The sequence below is a fragment of the Pongo abelii genome, chromosome 22, assembly GCF_028885655.2.
Source record: "Pongo abelii isolate AG06213 chromosome 22, NHGRI_mPonAbe1-v2.0_pri, whole genome shotgun sequence".
Classification (NCBI taxonomy): Eukaryota; Metazoa; Chordata; class Mammalia; order Primates; family Hominidae; genus Pongo; species Pongo abelii.
The window spans coordinates 22,318,094-22,336,942 of NC_072007.2; the positions used below are offsets into that span (position 1 = coordinate 22,318,094).

Here is an 18,849-nt window from a genome sequence, read left to right on the forward strand (position 1 = left end):
GATGACATGACATGATAAACGTTAAGCATGTAATATGGTGTCTAGCACAGAGTAGAACACTAAACAGATACTAGTTTCTCTTCTCTCTATTCACTTAGTTAAACATATCAATTTAAAAAATCTGTGAAATCATACCTGTGAAAACACTCTTTAGTAGGAGGAGGCACTATTAAACAAAAAAGTAAAATGCATTTTAAATCAACAATAGAAAACTACAGAATATTAAAAACATAAAAGAGCACAGTGGCTTGTTCCTACAATCTTAGCTACTCAGAAGGCTGAGGCAGAAGTATCACTTGAGAAGCCCAGGAGTTTGAGACCAGCCTGGCCAACATAGAAAGACCCTATCCTTATGATGATGATGATAATAATAATAATAATAATAATAATAATAATACAGAAGGCCTGGCACGGTGGCTCATGCCTGTAATCCTAGCAGTTTGGGAGGCCGAGGTGGGTTGATCGCTTGAAGTCAAGAGTTTGAGATCAGCCCGGACAACATCGTGAAACTCCATCTCTACTAAAAACACAAAAATTAGCCAGGTGTGGTGGTGCGCGCCTGTAATCCCAGCTACTCGGTAGGCTGAGGCAGGAGAATCACTTGAACCCAGGAGGTGGAAGTTGCAGTGAGCCAAGATCGTGCCACTGCACTACAACCTGGGCTGCAGACTAGTAAGACTGCATTTCAAAAAATAAAGAAGAAGAAGAAGAAAAAAGACAAATAAATGAAGGGTAAGTAAATAATATAATAGGCAGGCTTCAAATAGCTTACCATCTTCTGTAGATTGTACAGAAATAATCCTTCTCTTTGGGATGTATGGTTTTGAAATAATCTAGAAGAAAAACATAATAGGTTTAAGAATAACATGGAGCAATTTAAATAATGATAATAGCCACCATTACTACATGATCTAACAGAAAAAAATATACACGTTGAAGTCACTCATACGTAGATTCAAACCCCAAGTCTGCCATTTACTTATCTACATATTCACATGGGATGATGATTATGATTGGTGATACAGATATTCTCAAAATGTTACTCCTTTCAACCCCAGTTGATTATTATACAAATACTATGATATCCATTAGTATCTTTCGTTAACCACAACAAACTGGGACAAAAATTTACTCCTATGTAATTTACAGTATTACTGAACAAAACTAATAATAAAAAGTCAATAATCACTTTATTTTTCAAAATATTTATGCATGATATATAGTTGTGTGAATTACTTTCTGTGGGAAAAAATGTGAGAATGTAGTTTTTAGTAGTACTATATTTAAATGAGCTAGCGTCGGAAACAGTATAAGTTGCTTCTATTCTGTGTGTCAAAAGCTAAAAACAAATTATTGTATAACTTCAGCTCCTTCCAAAAAAGACAGAACAAAGCAACCGTCCACCTTATGGAGCAGTGATTCATGAATGAAGGCCACACATAGCTACTAAACACAAAGCTGTAACTAAGTATCCTGACAACAGAAACAGAGGTGAAATGAAAGAATAGACACTAAAGACATGCGGTCTGCAAGGAAAAAGTTAGACTGAGGTAAATCATTTTTAAACAAACGGGAAGGAGGGAGAAACAAAGAAAAAAAGAGACATGACCAGTCAATCAAATATGAGCTTAAAAGAAAAGCTTGCATTCATAATATATGCCTAATAATACTGGTTAGCATTTACTCGACAATTTGTTTTGTGTAAATACTTATGTAATAAAGAGTTTCATTTGTTTACTATAAAATAACACATCCCAAGAGTTAACCATGATCATTCACCTGAAAGCTGAAATATTTTTACTACACAGAGAGAGACAGACAGACCGAGAGGGGAAAAAAAAAAAACAAAACAAAACAATAAAATTCCAGCAACTTCACACGTGGAGAATTTTTATTCAGAATTCGAAAGAGTAATGTATGTCCTGAAAAATATGTATTTAGTAGAACATGGTTGCGGCTTTAAAAATTTAAGAAAATTTAATCTAAAATCCTAATCCAAGCTTCCAGTTGGAAGATATTAGAAAACACGCTGTATCCACCTTTCCTATTTCCTTTCCATCTTTTCTAAATTTTATTTTCTTCTATATGACATATTTTCTCAACATAACTCACCTCAACTTATACATTCTCAACATTACAAGAAAAGATAAATTCAAAACATTCAAGAAATTTAATAGATTTAATTATTAGATATCTTAGGCGTATTATGTCACCTGTAACATTCCATTATAAAAAAGCCCATTTGCCTGGTTGTTGATTCACATTAAAAACTAATTAAATGTTTCTTACATGCCAGACATTATTCTGGGTACTCCAGGATACATACAAATAGGTTTTCTAGCTTCAAGTGGCTCACAGTAATGCAGGAGTTTTACAAGTATTTTTTCAATAACAGCACAAAAGCCTCTGACATTTAAAATTTAGAATGCGATACAAAGACCCTGAGTAGATTTTTTTTTTTTTTATTACAATGCACAAACCTTGTGAAATTAAAGTCTGACCTTAGGAAAATGAAGAGTCTCTGCTTATCAAACAGGTTGTTATTTTAAACAAAACGCATATTCTTCAATTAGATAAAGAGTTTAAAGTATACTCTTAGTAAAAAGGACCCGGAAAACACAGTGTAAACCCTCTCTAACACAGATTTGACAACAGAATTTAAATTTCTAATCTTCCACAACTTTTTAAAATTAGAGATAAGCTCTTGCTCTATTGCCAAGCTTGGTCTTAAACTCCTGGGCTCAAGAAATTCTCCTGGCTTGATCTCTTGAATAGGTGGGACTACAGGCACATGATACCATGTCTAGTTAAATTTCCACAATTTCTAATATTACTTCACTCTAATTATAGAACCAAGAATAAAAATAAAGAAATAGCTCTCTGCAAAAATACTGTATGATGTTAAAATAGGTGTACAAGAAATAAAAAGAAACTATATGCTATGTGTAACAGGGTGATTCCATGATTCCCATAATAAGTCATCTGATGTAACAAAGATTCACTTAAACAGAGGTATTATTAGTCATACTCATATGATATACAACTCAAAGTAAAAACACTTACTCAGATAAGCCTAGACCAAAATTTGCATCTCCTCTATTGTGGGAAAGCGTTCCCGAACAACATTTTTCTGTCACTGTGCATTTTCCAGCAATTTTTTTTTTTCAGGTCACACCTCTCAAAGTATTTATCAACTATTTCTTATTTGCCAAAGTAAAAAAAATTAAAATTAACCCCTCCCATTTCTTTAAAATGGTTATCTCTAATAAAAGTTTTAATACTAACATAAAACAACGATAGGTAGACAACTGCTAAGTTTTAGAAGAAAATAATATAAAACATGAGATTCAGAGTGAGAAAATTAATTTCACAAGACAGTACTCTACCTCAGATTCCAAAGCAAACTCATCCTCTGTCACAGGCTGTACAACAGTATCCGGTCTGTAGAGACTCCTACGGAGCAAAAAGATACAACAAAAACGAGCACGTTCATTTCTTAAAAGAAAACAAAAACCGTCAGTCTATACATGCATGTCCCCTCCAAAAAAAAATGGTAAAACAAAGTCTGAGGAAACTCAGTTATCTGCATATTAAATAATATTTCCTGGTATAATTAAGATATGGCTTCCATTTTAGAAAACATTTCAGTTACCTATTTCTGCCTCCACCTCTCCCAAACTATGAAATATCCAATGCAGACTCACCCTTAAACCCGTAACAAATACTGACAGGCATTATAACGGCACGGCCAGACAATAATTTGTCCTTATAAACTATCTACCCTAAAGGCTAAACTGAAAATCCAGTTGATATCTGACACAACTTTTCTTACTGAACTGGAGTAAACCTGATAACCTAAAACAAGGCAGAAAAGGCACCGTCTCTTCTCCATTATCTACTTCTGATTCAAAGACTAATCTGTGTCACTGGAAAATGAGAGTCTTGGATCTTCAGCATGTGAGCTACTTAAAGAGGGCCCACTGATTCTCTTCACCCTAGAACACTGCAGGGGGCCCCCTGAAACACTGCAAATGTTTGAAAGCTGAGTGTACAAAAGTCAAAGTACAAACGTATATGTTGTTAGGTTGTTATTGGGAATATCCTTCACAGAAGATTAAAACATTAGAAATTTTAAAATCCAATTATTGTCATTATATAGATCCTGCCTTATTCAGATCCACAAAAACCAGCAAGCTTAAGAACCTTCATAGACACTCAGATACCCAAGAGAGAGACTGCTGGAAAAGTCGCCCTCCTAAGTACTTATAGCTCCATTTCATTCATCACTATCTAAATATCTTCCTTCCTATGGGCTCCCACTTCTGGATCCCTCTTCTGCAGGGATCCGTGGCAATCTCCAATCTACATCTTCAGCCTAGGAAAGCCCAGATTCCTCAAAAGATGGGCTAACATAATTGAGAGTAGGAGCTCTCTATTCCTCTGCTTCTGGAAAGTAAGTTAGTCTCAGTCATCCACCCCAAGCATACGCATGTTACCAACTACCCAAAGGAAGCTTCACTGCTGGTTTGCCGGCCAATCCTACATTTGCCCTACCCTACATGTACATGAGAGAATTGAGAAAAGAGTCAGAAAAAAAGAGACATCCACCCTGGGTCACAGATCCATGTACTTAAGCAATCTCCAGCTCCCTAGTTCTTGAGGGATTCTAAGCCCTCTGTAAGCTGGGATGGAAGAAGATGATACCACATTCCTATCTGCTCCGGAGACCCTTTCCAGTGGCTCAAATTCTTTTAACATTTTTCAATAAAACCTTGAAGTTTGTCAGTTCCTCCAGTTAAACAAACAAAAAGGCAGCACCCTCTTCAGAACTCCTTGAACGCCGTATTCTAATATGCCTTTCTTGATAGCTCCCAACATCCTGTGTTTTCAATTCCCTTATCTTTATCAAACTTGCATTAAACCAAATATTCAGATTTTTTCCTAAAACCCTCATTTCTATCCAACTAAGAGTTTGTTTCTCTTCAAATTTGGCTGTCCCCTGCAAATTCCATTCTTATGCACTTTCATTGGGTTCAACAGCTCATTCCATTCTCCTCCTCTTCCACCGTGTTCACTAGAGCCACTCCCTCTTTCTAAAACTAAAATCACTCAGTGACAGAATGATGTAAAAGAAGACTGGGTTTTGAACTAAGAAACCTGAGTGCAATTCTCATTTCTCTGATTTACTGTATCCAAATAATTTTCTCCCTTTGAGTTTCAGGTTCTCCACCTGAACAAACCACTTGATCAGGATGATAAGCAAGGATTCAAGTACTAGAGGATATTTTGTTTAGTCTCCAGGATTTCTTAACATTCTGAAACTCTATGCACCTCTGATTTTGTCTGTAGGAAAACGGGGAATATTTAGCGGCTGTTCACGAAAACTATAATAGAAGATCATAAGAAAAACAGAAGAGAAGTAAAAAGAAATCAAGAAAATATTACTAAAATGTCATAGAAGGAAAATAAAAGAATCCAGAGAATAAGAAAAAGCTTCAGCAAACTAGGCAGGGTACTCACTTAAAGAGAAAACCTAACTGGGTAGGCAGTAAGTAGAGAAATGAATTAGAAATATCCTTTTAATATATGCTAAATATAGTTAACATCACATGGACTATATTTAGATATTCGCCAAGCACAGTAAGAGAGTATTTTTCTGGCATTGGCTTGGTCTTGCTTTATGAAAAACTTAGGGTCCTGTGGCCACAGATAACTGATATCTGCCTTTAAAACGCTGATGGTTAAAAAAAAAAAAAAAGAATATGGTTACCACTGCCATTTCCAAAATATTTGGACAAACTTTTGGAGTAGCCAGGCTTCTAAGGAACACTTAGAAGTCAATGCATAACAAAATGACTCAGAGAGTCAATGCATAACAAAATGTGACTTTCTGAATTGATCTGATTTAAATCAGTACCACGATCCCATTGCTGCATAGATCTCTATCCACTTCTGCTTAGGGGCAAAAGAAGTGATTTCAGAGCCAGGCAGGATGATGGTCCAATCTTGGGTTGGCTACCTGTTTACTGTGGAATCATGAGTCAATATTTCAACCTCATTAAAGCAGAGTTGCCTAATTAGTAAAAATGCAATAATAGCACAAATAGTTTGTAAAGCTGTGTGAAGATGACATGACATGATAAACGTTAAGCATGTAATATGGTGTCTAGCACAGAGTAGAACACTAAACAGATACTAGTTTCTCTTCTCTCTATTCACTTAGTTAAACATATCAATTTAAAAAATCTGTGAAATCATACCTGTGAAAACACTCTTTAGTAGGAGGAGGCACTATTAAACAAAAAAGTAAAATGCATTTTAAATCAACAATAGAAAACTACAGAATATTAAAAACATAAAAGAGCACAGTGGCTTGTTCCTACAATCTTAGCTACTCAGAAGGCTGAGGCAGAAGTATCACTTGAGAAGCCCAGGAGTTTGAGACCAGCCTGGCCAACATAGAAAGACCCTATCCTTATGATGATGATGATAATAATAATAATAATAATAATAATAATAATAATACAGAAGGCCTGGCACGGTGGCTCATGCCTGTAATCCTAGCAGTTTGGGAGGCCGAGGTGGGTTGATCGCTTGAAGTCAAGAGTCTGAGATCAGCCCGGACAACATCGTGAAACTCCATCTCTACTAAAAACACAAAAATTAGCCAGGTGTGGTGGTGCGTGCCTGTAATCCCAGCTACTCGGGAGGCTGAGGCAGGAGAATCACTTGAACCCAGGAGGTGGAAGTTGCAGTGAGCCAAGATCGTGCCACTGCACTACAACCTGGGCTGCAGACTAGTAAGACTGCATTTCAAAAAAAAAAGAAGAAGAAGAAGAAAAAAGACAAATAAATGAAGGGTAAGTAAATAATATAATAGGCAGGCTTCAAATAGCTTACCATCTTCTGTAGATTGTACAGAAATAATCCTTCTCTTTGGGATGTATGGTTTTGAAATAATCTAGAAGAAAAACACAATAGGTTTAAGAATAACATGGAGCAATTTAAATAATGATAATAGCCACCATTACTACATGATCTAACAGAAAAAAATATACACGTTGAAGTCACTCATACGTAGATTCAAACCCCAAGTCTGCCATTTACTTATCTACATATTCACATGGGATGATGATTATGATTGGTGATACAGATATTCTCAAAATGTTACTCCTTTCAACCCCAGTTGATTATTATACAAATACTATGATATCCATTAGTATCTTTCATTAACCACAACAAACTGGGACAAAAATTTACTCCTATGTAATTTACAGTATTACTGAACAAAACTAATAATAAAAAGTCAATAATCACTTTATTTTTCAAAATATTTATGCATGATATATAGTTGTGTGAATTACTTTCTGTGGGAAAAAATGTGAGAATGTAGTTTTTAGTAGTACTATATTTAAATGAGCTAGCGTCGGAAACAGTATAAGTTGCTTCTATTCTGTGTGTCAAAAGCTAAAAACAAATTATTGTATAACTTCAGCTCCTTCCAAAAAAGACAGAACAAAGCAACCGTCCACCTTATGGAGCAGTGATTCATGAATGAAGGCCACACATAGCTACTAAACACAAAGCTGTAACTAAGTATCCTGACAACAGAAACAGAGGTGAAATGAAAGAATAGACACTAAAGACATGCGGTCTGCAAGGAAAAAGTTAGACTGAGGTAAATCATTTTTAAACAAACGGGAAGGAGGGAGAAACAAAGAAAAAAAGAGACATGACCAGTCAATCAAATATGAGCTTAAAAGAAAAGCTTGCATTCATAATATATGCCTAATAATACTGGTTAGCATTTACTCGACAATTTGTTTTGTGTAAATACTTATGTAATAAAGAGTTTCATTTGTTTACTATAAAATAACACATCCCAAGAGTTAACCATGATCATTCACCTGAAAGCTGAAACATTTTTACTACACAGAGAGAGACAGACAGACCGAGAGGGGAAAAAAAAAAAAACAAAACAAAACAATAAAATTCCAGCAACTTCACACGTGGAGAAAGAATTTTTATTCAGAATTCGAAAGAGTAATGTATGTCCTGAAAAATATGTATTTAGTAGAACATGGTTGCGGCTTTAAAAATTTAAGAAAATTTAATCTAAAATCCTAATCCAAGCTTCCAGTTGGAAGATATTAGAAAACACGCTGTATCCACCTTTCCTATTTCCTTTCCATCTTTTCTAAATTTTATTTTCTTCTATAAGACATATTTTCTCAACATAACTCACCTCAACTTATACATTCTCAACATTACAAGAAAAGATAAATTCAAAACATTCAAGAAATTTAATAGATTTAATTATTAGATATCTTAGGCGTATTATGTCACCTGTAACATTCCATTATAAAAAAGCCCATTTGCCTGGTTGTTGATTCACATTAAAAACTAATTAAATGTTTCTTACATGCCAGACATTATTCTGGGTACTCCAGGATACATACAAATAGGTTTTCTAGCTTCAAGTGGCTCACAGTAATGCAGGAGTTTTACAAGTATTTTTTCAATAACAGCACAAAAGCCTCTGACATTTAAAATTTAGAATGCGATACAAAGACCCTGAGTAGATTTTTTTTTTTTTATTACAATGCACAAACCTTGTGAAATTAAAGTCTGACCTTAGGAAAATGAAGAGTCTCTGCTTATCAAACAGGTTATTTTAAACAAAACGCATATTCTTCAATTAGATAAAGAGTTTAAAGTATACTCTTAGTAAAAAGGACCCGGAAAACACAGTGTAAACCCTCTCTAACACAGATTTGACAACAGAATTTAAATTTCTAATCTTCCACAACTTTTTAAAATTAGAGATAAGCTCTTGCTCTATTGCCAAGCTTGGTCTTAAACTCCTGGGCTCAAGAAATTCTCCTGGCTTGATCTCTTGAATAGGTGGGACTACAGGCACATGATACCATGTCTAGTTAAATTTCCACAATTTCTAATATTACTTCACTCTAATTATAGAACCAAGAATAAAAATAAAGAAATAGCTCTCTGCAAAAATACTGTATGATGTTAAAATAGGTGTACAAGAAATAAAAAGAAACTATATGCTATGTGTAACAGGGTGATTCCATGATTCCCATAATAAGTCATCTGATGTAACAAAGATTCACTTAAACAGAGGTATTATTAGTCATACTCATATGATATACAACTCAAAGTAAAAACACTTACTCAGATAAGCCTAGACCAAAATTTGCATCTCCTCTATTGTGGGAAAGCGTTCCCGAACAACATTTTTCTGTCACTGTGCATTTTCCAGCAATTTTTTTTTTTCAGGTCACACCTCTCAAAGTATTTATCAACTATTTCTTATTTGCCAAAGTAAAAAAAACTTAAAATTAACCCCTCCCATTTCTTTAAAATGGTTATCTCTAATAAAAGTTTTAATACTAACATAAAACAACGATAGGTAGACAACTGCTAAGTTTTAGAAGAAAATAATATAAAACATGAGATTCAGAGTGAGAAAATTAATTTCACAAGACAGTACTCTACCTCAGATTCCAAAGCAAACTCATCCTCTGTCACAGGCTGTACAACAGTATCCGGTCTGTAGAGACTCCTACGGAGCAAAAAGATACAACAAAAACGAGCACGTTCATTTCTTAAAAGAAAACAAAAACCGTCAGTCTATACATGCATGTCCCCTCCAAAAAAAAATGGTAAAACAAAGTCTGAGGAAACTCAGTTATCTGCATATTAAATAATATTTCCTGGTATAATTAAGATATGGCTTCCATTTTAGAAAACATTTCAGTTACCTATTTCTGCCTCCACCTCTCCCAAACTATGAAATATCCAATGCAGACTCACCCTTAAACCCGTAACAAATACTGACAGGCATTATAACGGCACGGCCAGACAATAATTTGTCCTTATAAACTATCTACCCTAAAGGCTAAACTGAAAATCCAGTTGATATCTGACACAACTTTTCTTACTGAACTGGAGTAAACCTGATAACCTAAAACAAGGCAGAAAAGGCACCGTCTCTTCTCCATTATCTACTTCTGATTCAAAGACTAATCTGTGTCACTGGAAAATGAGAGTCTTGGATCTTCAGCATGTGAGCTACTTAAAGAGGGCCCACTGATTCTCTTCACCCTAGAACACTGCAGGGGGCCCCCTGAAACACTGCAAATGTTTGAAAGCTGAGTGTACAAAAGTCAAAGTACAAACGTATATGTTGTTAGGTTGTTATTGGGAATATCCTTCACAGAAGATTAAAACATTAGAAATTTTAAAATCCAATTATTGTCATTATATAGATCCTGCCTTATTCAGATCCACAAAAACCAGCAAGCTTAAGAACCTTCATAGACACTCAGATACCCAAGAGAGAGACTGCTGGAAAAGTCACCCTCCTAAGTACTTATAGCTCCATTTCATTCATCACTATCTAAATATCTTCCTTCCTATGGGCTCCCACTTCTGGATCCCTCTTCTGCAGGGATCCGTGGCAATCTCCAATCTACATCTTCAGCCTAGGAAAGCCCAGATTCCTCAAAAGATGGGCTAACATAATTGAGAGTAGGAGCTCTCTATTCCTCTGCTTCTGGAAAGTAAGTTAGTCTCAGTCATCCACCCCAAGCATACGCATGTTACCAACTACCCAAAGGAAGCTTCACTGCTGGTTTGCCGGCCAATCCTACATTTGCCCTACCCTACATGTACATGAGAGAATTGAGAAAAGAGTCAGAAAAAAAGAGACATCCACCCTGGGTCACAGATCCATGTACTTAAGCAATCTCCAGCTCCCTAGTTCTTGAGGGATTCTAAGCCCTCTGTAAGCTGGGATGGAAGAAGATGATACCACATTCCTATCTGCTCTGGAGACCCTTTCCAGTGGCTCAAATTCTTTTAACATTTTTCAATAAAACCTTGAAGTTTGTCAGTTCCTCCAGTTAAACAAACAAAAAGGCAGCACCCTCTTCAGAACTCCTTGAACGCCGTATTCTAATATGCCTTTCTTGATAGCTCCCAACATCCTGTGTTTTCAATTCCCTTATCTTTATCAAACTTGCATTAAACCAAATATTCAGATTTTTTCCTAAAACCCTCATTTCTATCCAACTAAGAGTTTGTTTCTCTTCAAATTTGGCTGTCCCCTGCAAATTCCATTCTTATGCACTTTCATTGGGTTCAACAGCTCATTCCATTCTCCTCCTCTTCCACCGTGTTCACTAGAGCCACTCCCTCTTTCTAAAACTAAAATCACTCAGTGACAGAATGATGTAAAAGAAGACTGGGTTTTGAACTAAGAAACCTGAGTGCAATTCTCATTTCTCTGATTTACTGTATCCAAATAATTTTCTCCCTTTGAGTTTCAGGTTCTCCACCTGAACAAACCACTTGATCAGGATGATAAGCAAGGATTCAAGTACTAGAGGATATTTTGTTTAGTCTCCAGGATTTCTTAACATTCTGAAACTCTATGCACCTCTGATTTTGTCTGTAGGAAAACGGGGAATATTTAGCGGCTGTTCACGAAAACTATAATAGAAGATCATAAGAAAAACAGAAGAGAAGTAAAAAGAAATCAAGAAAATATTACTAAAATGTCATAGAAGGAAAATAAAAGAATCCAGAGAATAAGAAAAAGCTTCAGCAAACTAGGCAGGGTACTCACTTAAAGAGAAAACCTAACTGGGTAGGCAGTAAGTAGAGAAATGAATTAGAAATATCCTTTTAATATATGCTAAATATAGTTAACATCACATGGACTATATTTAGATATTCGCCAAGCACAGTAAGAGAGTATTTTTCTGGCATTGGCTTGGTCTTGCTTTATGAAAAACTTAGGGTCCTGTGGCCACAGATAACTGACATCTGCCTTTACAACGCTGATGGTTAAAAAAAAAAAAAAAGAATATGGTTACCACTGCCATTTCCAAAATATTTGGACAAACTTTTGGAGTAGCCAGGCTTCTAAGGAACACTTAGAAGTCAATGCATAACAAAATGACTCAGAGAGTCAATGCATAACAAAATGTGACTTTCTGAATTGATCTGATTTAAATCAGTACCACGATCCCATTGCTGCATAGATCTCTATCCACTTCTGCTTAGGGGCAAAAGAAGTGATTTCAGAGCCAGGCAGGATGATGGTCCAATCTTGGGTTGGCTACCTGTTTACTGTGGAATCATGAGTCAATATTTCAACCTCATTAAAGCAGAGTTGCCTAATTAGTAAAAATGCAATAATAGCACAAATAGTTTGTAAAGCTGTGTGAAGATGACATGACATGATAAACGTTAAGCATGTAATATGGTGTCTAGCACAGAGTAGAACACTAAACAGATACTAGTTTCTCTTCTCTCTATTCACTTAGTTAAACATATCAATTTAAAAAATCTGTGAAATCATACCTGTGAAAACACTCTTTAGTAGGAGGAGGCACTATTAAACAAAAAAGTAAAATGCATTTTAAATCAACAATAGAAAACTACAGAATATTAAAAACATAAAAGAGCACAGTGGCTTGTTCCTACAATCTTAGCTACTCAGAAGGCTGAGGCAGAAGTATCACTTGAGAAGCCCAGGAGTTTGAGACCAGCCTGGCCAACATAGAAAGACCCTATCCTTATGATGATGATGATAATAATAATAATAATAATAATAATAATAATACAGAAGGCCTGGCACGGTGGCTCATGCCTGTAATCCTAGCAGTTTGGGAGGCCGAGGTGGGTTGATCGCTTGAAGTCAAGAGTTTGAGATCAGCCCGGACAACATCGTGAAACTCCATCTCTACTAAAAACACAAAAATTAGCCAGGTGTGGTGGTGCGCGCCTGTAATCCCAGCTACTCGGTAGGCTGAGGCAGGAGAATCACTTGAACCCAGGAGGTGGAAGTTGCAGTGAGCCAAGATCGTGCCACTGCACTACAACCTGGGCTGCAGACTAGTAAGACTGCATTTCAAAAAATAAAGAAGAAGAAGAAGAAAAAAGACAAATAAATGAAGGGTAAGTAAATAATATAATAGGCAGGCTTCAAATAGCTTACCATCTTCTGTAGATTGTACAGAAATAATCCTTCTCTTTGGGATGTATGGTTTTGAAATAATCTAGAAGAAAAACATAATAGGTTTAAGAATAACATGGAGCAATTTAAATAATGATAATAGCCACCATTACTACATGATCTAACAGAAAAAAATATACACGTTGAAGTCACTCATACGTAGATTCAAACCCCAAGTCTGCCATTTACTTATCTACATATTCACATGGGATGATGATTATGATTGGTGATACAGATATTCTCAAAATGTTACTCCTTTCAACCCCAGTTGATTATTATACAAATACTATGATATCCATTAGTATCTTTCGTTAACCACAACAAACTGGGACAAAAATTTACTCCTATGTAATTTACAGTATTACTGAACAAAACTAATAATAAAAAGTCAATAATCACTTTATTTTTCAAAATATTTATGCATGATATATAGTTGTGTGAATTACTTTCTGTGGGAAAAAATGTGAGAATGTAGTTTTTAGTAGTACTATATTTAAATGAGCTAGCGTCGGAAACAGTATAAGTTGCTTCTATTCTGTGTGTCAAAAGCTAAAAACAAATTATTGTATAACTTCAGCTCCTTCCAAAAAAGACAGAACAAAGCAACCGTCCACCTTATGGAGCAGTGATTCATGAATGAAGGCCACACATAGCTACTAAACACAAAGCTGTAACTAAGTATCCTGACAACAGAAACAGAGGTGAAATGAAAGAATAGACACTAAAGACATGCGGTCTGCAAGGAAAAAGTTAGACTGAGGTAAATCATTTTTAAACAAACGGGAAGGAGGGAGAAACAAAGAAAAAAAGAGACATGACCAGTCAATCAAATATGAGCTTAAAAGAAAAGCTTGCATTCATAATATATGCCTAATAATACTGGTTAGCATTTACTCGACAATTTGTTTTGTGTAAATACTTATGTAATAAAGAGTTTCATTTGTTTACTATAAAATAACACATCCCAAGAGTTAACCATGATCATTCACCTGAAAGCTGAAATATTTTTACTACACAGAGAGAGACAGACAGACCGAGAGGGGAAAAAAAAAAAACAAAACAAAACAATAAAATTCCAGCAACTTCACACATGGAGAATTTTTATTCAGAATTCGAAAGAGTAATGTATGTCCTGAAAAATATGTATTTAGTAGAACATGGTTGCGGCTTTAAAAATTTAAGAAAATTTAATCTAAAATCCTAATCCAAGCTTCCAGTTGGAAGATATTAGAAAACACGCTGTATCCACCTTTCCTATTTCCTTTCCATCTTTTCTAAATTTTATTTTCTTCTATATGACATATTTTCTCAACATAACTCACCTCAACTTATACATTCTCAACATTACAAGAAAAGATAAATTCAAAACATTCAAGAAATTTAATAGATTTAATTATTAGATATCTTAGGCGTATTATGTCACCTGTAACATTCCATTATAAAAAAGCCCATTTGCCTGGTTGTTGATTCACATTAAAAACTAATTAAATGTTTCTTACATGCCAGACATTATTCTGGGTACTCCAGGATACATACAAATAGGTTTTCTAGCTTCAAGTGGCTCACAGTAATGCAGGAGTTTTACAAGTATTTTTTCAATAACAGCACAAAAGCCTCTGACATTTAAAATTTAGAATGCGATACAAAGACCCTGAGTAGATTTTTTTTTTTTTATTACAATGCACAAACCTTGTGAAATTAAAGTCTGACCTTAGGAAAATGAAGAGTCTCTGCTTATCAAACAGGTTGTTATTTTAAACAAAACGCATATTCTTCAATTAGATAAAGAGTTTAAAGTATACTCTTAGTAAAAAGGACCCGGAAAACACAGTGTAAACCCTCTCTAACACAGATTTGACAACAGAATTTAAATTTCTAATCTTCCACAACTTTTTAAAATTAGAGATAAGCTCTTGCTCTATTGCCAAGCTTGGTCTTAAACTCCTGGGCTCAAGAAATTCTCCTGGCTTGATCTCTTGAATAGGTGGGACTACAGGCACATGATACCATGTCTAGTTAAATTTCCACAATTTCTAATATTACTTCACTCTAATTATAGAACCAAGAATAAAAATAAAGAAATAGCTCTCTGCAAAAATACTGTATGATGTTAAAATAGGTGTACAAGAAATAAAAAGAAACTATATGCTATGTGTAACAGGGTGATTCCATGATTCCCATAATAAGTCATCTGATGTAACAAAGATTCACTTAAACAGAGGTATTATTAGTCATACTCATATGATATACAACTCAAAGTAAAAACACTTACTCAGATAAGCCTAGACCAAAATTTGCATCTCCTCTATTGTGGGAAAGCGTTCCCGAACAACATTTTTCTGTCACTGTGCATTTTCCAGCAATTTTTTTTTTTCAGGTCACACCTCTCAAAGTATTTATCAACTATTTCTTATTTGCCAAAGTAAAAAAAATTAAAATTAACCCCTCCCATTTCTTTAAAATGGTTATCTCTAATAAAAGTTTTAATACTAACATAAAACAACGATAGGTAGACAACTGCTAAGTTTTAGAAGAAAATAATATAAAACATGAGATTCAGAGTGAGAAAATTAATTTCACAAGACAGTACTCTACCTCAGATTCCAAAGCAAACTCATCCTCTGTCACAGGCTGTACAACAGTATCCGGTCTGTAGAGACTCCTACGGAGCAAAAAGATACAACAAAAACGAGCACGTTCATTTCTTAAAAGAAAACAAAAACCGTCAGTCTATACATGCATGTCCCCTCCAAAAAAAAATGGTAAAACAAAGTCTGAGGAAACTCAGTTATCTGCATATTAAATAATATTTCCTGGTATAATTAAGATATGGCTTCCATTTTAGAAAACATTTCAGTTACCTATTTCTGCCTCCACCTCTCCCAAACTATGAAATATCCAATGCAGACTCACCCTTAAACCCGTAACAAATACTGACAGGCATTATAACGGCACGGCCAGACAATAATTTGTCCTTATAAACTATCTACCCTAAAGGCTAAACTGAAAATCCAGTTGATATCTGACACAACTTTTCTTACTGAACTGGAGTAAACCTGATAACCTAAAACAAGGCAGAAAAGGCACCGTCTCTTCTCCATTATCTACTTCTGATTCAAAGACTAATCTGTGTCACTGGAAAATGAGAGTCTTGGATCTTCAGCATGTGAGCTACTTAAAGAGGGCCCACTGATTCTCTTCACCCTAGAACACTGCAGGGGGCCCCCTGAAACACTGCAAATGTTTGAAAGCTGAGTGTACAAAAGTCAAAGTACAAACGTATATGTTGTTAGGTTGTTATTGGGAATATCCTTCACAGAAGATTAAAACATTAGAAATTTTAAAATCCAATTATTGTCATTATATAGATCCTGCCTTATTCAGATCCACAAAAACCAGCAAGCTTAAGAACCTTCATAGACACTCAGATACCCAAGAGAGAGACTGCTGGAAAAGTCGCCCTCCTAAGTACTTATAGCTCCATTTCATTCATCACTATCTAAATATCTTCCTTCCTATGGGCTCCCACTTCTGGATCCCTCTTCTGCAGGGATCCGTGGCAATCTCCAATCTACATCTTCAGCCTAGGAAAGCCCAGATTCCTCAAAAGATGGGCTAACATAATTGAGAGTAGGAGCTCTCTATTCCTCTGCTTCTGGAAAGTAAGTTAGTCTCAGTCATCCACCCCAAGCATACGCATGTTACCAACTACCCAAAGGAAGCTTCACTGCTGGTTTGCCGGCCAATCCTACATTTGCCCTACCCTACATGTACATGAGAGAATTGAGAAAAGAGTCAGAAAAAAAGAGACATCCACCCTGGGTCACAGATCCATGTACTTAAGCAATCTCCAGCTCCCTAGTTCTTGAGGGATTCTAAGCCCTCTGTAAGCTGGGATGGAAGAAGATGATACCACATTCCTATCTGCTCCGGAGACCCTTTCCAGTGGCTCAAATTCTTTTAACATTTTTCAATAAAACCTTGAAGTTTGTCAGTTCCTCCAGTTAAACAAACAAAAAGGCAGCACCCTCTTCAGAACTCCTTGAACGCCGTATTCTAATATGCCTTTCTTGATAGCTCCCAACATCCTGTGTTTTCAATTCCCTTATCTTTATCAAACTTGCATTAAACCAAATATTCAGATTTTTTCCTAAAACCCTCATTTCTATCCAACTAAGAGTTTGTTTCTCTTCAAATTTGGCTGTCCCCTGCAAATTCCATTCTTATGCACTTTCATTGGGTTCAACAGCTCATTCCATTCTCCTCCTCTTCCACCGTGTTCACTAGAGCCACTCCCTCTTTCTAAAACTAAAATCACTCAGTGACAGAATGATGTAAAAGAAGACTGGGTTTTGAACTAAGAAACCTGAGTGCAATTCTCATTTCTCTGATTTACTGTATCCAAATAATTTTCTCCCTTTGAGTTTCAGGTTCTCCACCTGAACAAACCACTTGATCAGGATGATAAGCAAGGATTCAAGTACTAGAGGATATTTTGTTTAGTCTCCAGGATTTCTTAACATTCTGAAACTCTATGCACCTCTGATTTTGTCTGTAGGAAAACGGGGAATATTTAGCGGCTGTTCACGAAAACTATAATAGAAGATCATAAGAAAAACAGAAGAGAAGTAAAAAGAAATCAAGAAAATATTACTAAAATGTCATAGAAGGAAAATAAAAGAATCCAGAGAATAAGAAAAAGCTTCAGCAAACTAGGCAGGGTACTCACTTAAAGAGAAAACCTAACTGGGTAGGCAGTAAGTAGAGAAATGAATTAGAAATATCCTTTTAATATATGCTAAATATAGTTAACATCACATGGACTATATTTAGATATTCGCCAAGCACAGTAAGAGAGTATTTTTCTGGCATTGGCTTGGTCTTGCTTTATGAAAAACTTAGGGTCCTGTGGCCACAGATAACTGATATCTGCCTTTAAAACGCTGATGGTTAAAAAAAAAAAAAAAGAATATGGTTACCACTGCCATTTCCAAAATATTTGGACAAACTTTTGGAGTAGCCAGGCTTCTAAGGAACACTTAGAAGTCAATGCATAACAAAATGACTCAGAGAGTCAATGCATAACAAAATGTGACTTTCTGAATTGATCTGATTTAAATCAGTACCACGATCCCATTGCTGCATAGATCTCTATCCACTTCTGCTTAGGGGCAAAAGAAGTGATTTCAGAGCCAGGCAGGATGATGGTCCAATCTTGGGTTGGCTACCTGTTTACTGTGGAATCATGAGTCAATATTTCAACCTCATTAAAGCAGAGTTGCCTAATTAGTAAAAATGCAATAATAGCACAAATAGTTTGTAAAGCTGTGTGAAGATGACATGACATGATAAACGTTAAGCATGTAATATGGTGTCTAGCACAGAGTAGAACACTAAACAGATACTAGTTTCTCTTCTCTCTATTCACTTAGTTAAACATATCAATTTAAAAAATCTGTGAAATCATACCTGTGAAAACACTCTTTAGTAGGAGGAGGCACTATTAAACAAAAAAGTAAAATGCATTTTAAATCAACAATAGAAAACTACAGAATATTAAAAACATAAAAGAGCACAGTGGCTTGTTCCTACAATCTTAGCTACTCAGAAGGCTGAGGCAGAAGTATCACTTGAGAAGCCCAGGAGTTTGAGACCAGCCTGGCCAACATAGAAAGACCCTATCCTTATGATGATGATGATAATAATAATAATAATAATAATAATAATAATAATACAGAAGGCCTGGCACGGTGGCTCATGCCTGTAATCCTAGCAGTTTGGGAGGCCGAGGTGGGTTGATCGCT

The 18,849-nt window shown here is 35.6% G+C and overlaps 1 protein-coding gene across 1 annotated transcript in view; it reads right to left on the reverse strand.

Moving 5' to 3' along the window:
* LOC100449147 (ankyrin repeat domain-containing protein 36A) overlaps nt 1–18,849 on the reverse strand; it is a 201,127-nt gene that overhangs the window by 79,398 nt on the left and 102,880 nt on the right. The window contains exons 47-56 of the mRNA XM_063720846.1: nt 18,515–18,545; nt 15,641–15,707; nt 13,028–13,088; nt 12,391–12,421; nt 9,517–9,583; nt 6,901–6,961; nt 6,261–6,291; nt 3,387–3,453; nt 773–833; nt 136–166 (exon numbers count right to left, since the gene is read on the reverse strand). Coding sequence (XP_063576916.1) covers nt 136–166; nt 773–833; nt 3,387–3,453; nt 6,261–6,291; nt 6,901–6,961; nt 9,517–9,583; nt 12,391–12,421; nt 13,028–13,088; nt 15,641–15,707; nt 18,515–18,545 — 508 coding nt within the window. The remainder of the gene's footprint in view (nt 1–135; nt 167–772; nt 834–3,386; nt 3,454–6,260; nt 6,292–6,900; nt 6,962–9,516; nt 9,584–12,390; nt 12,422–13,027; nt 13,089–15,640; nt 15,708–18,514; nt 18,546–18,849) is intronic.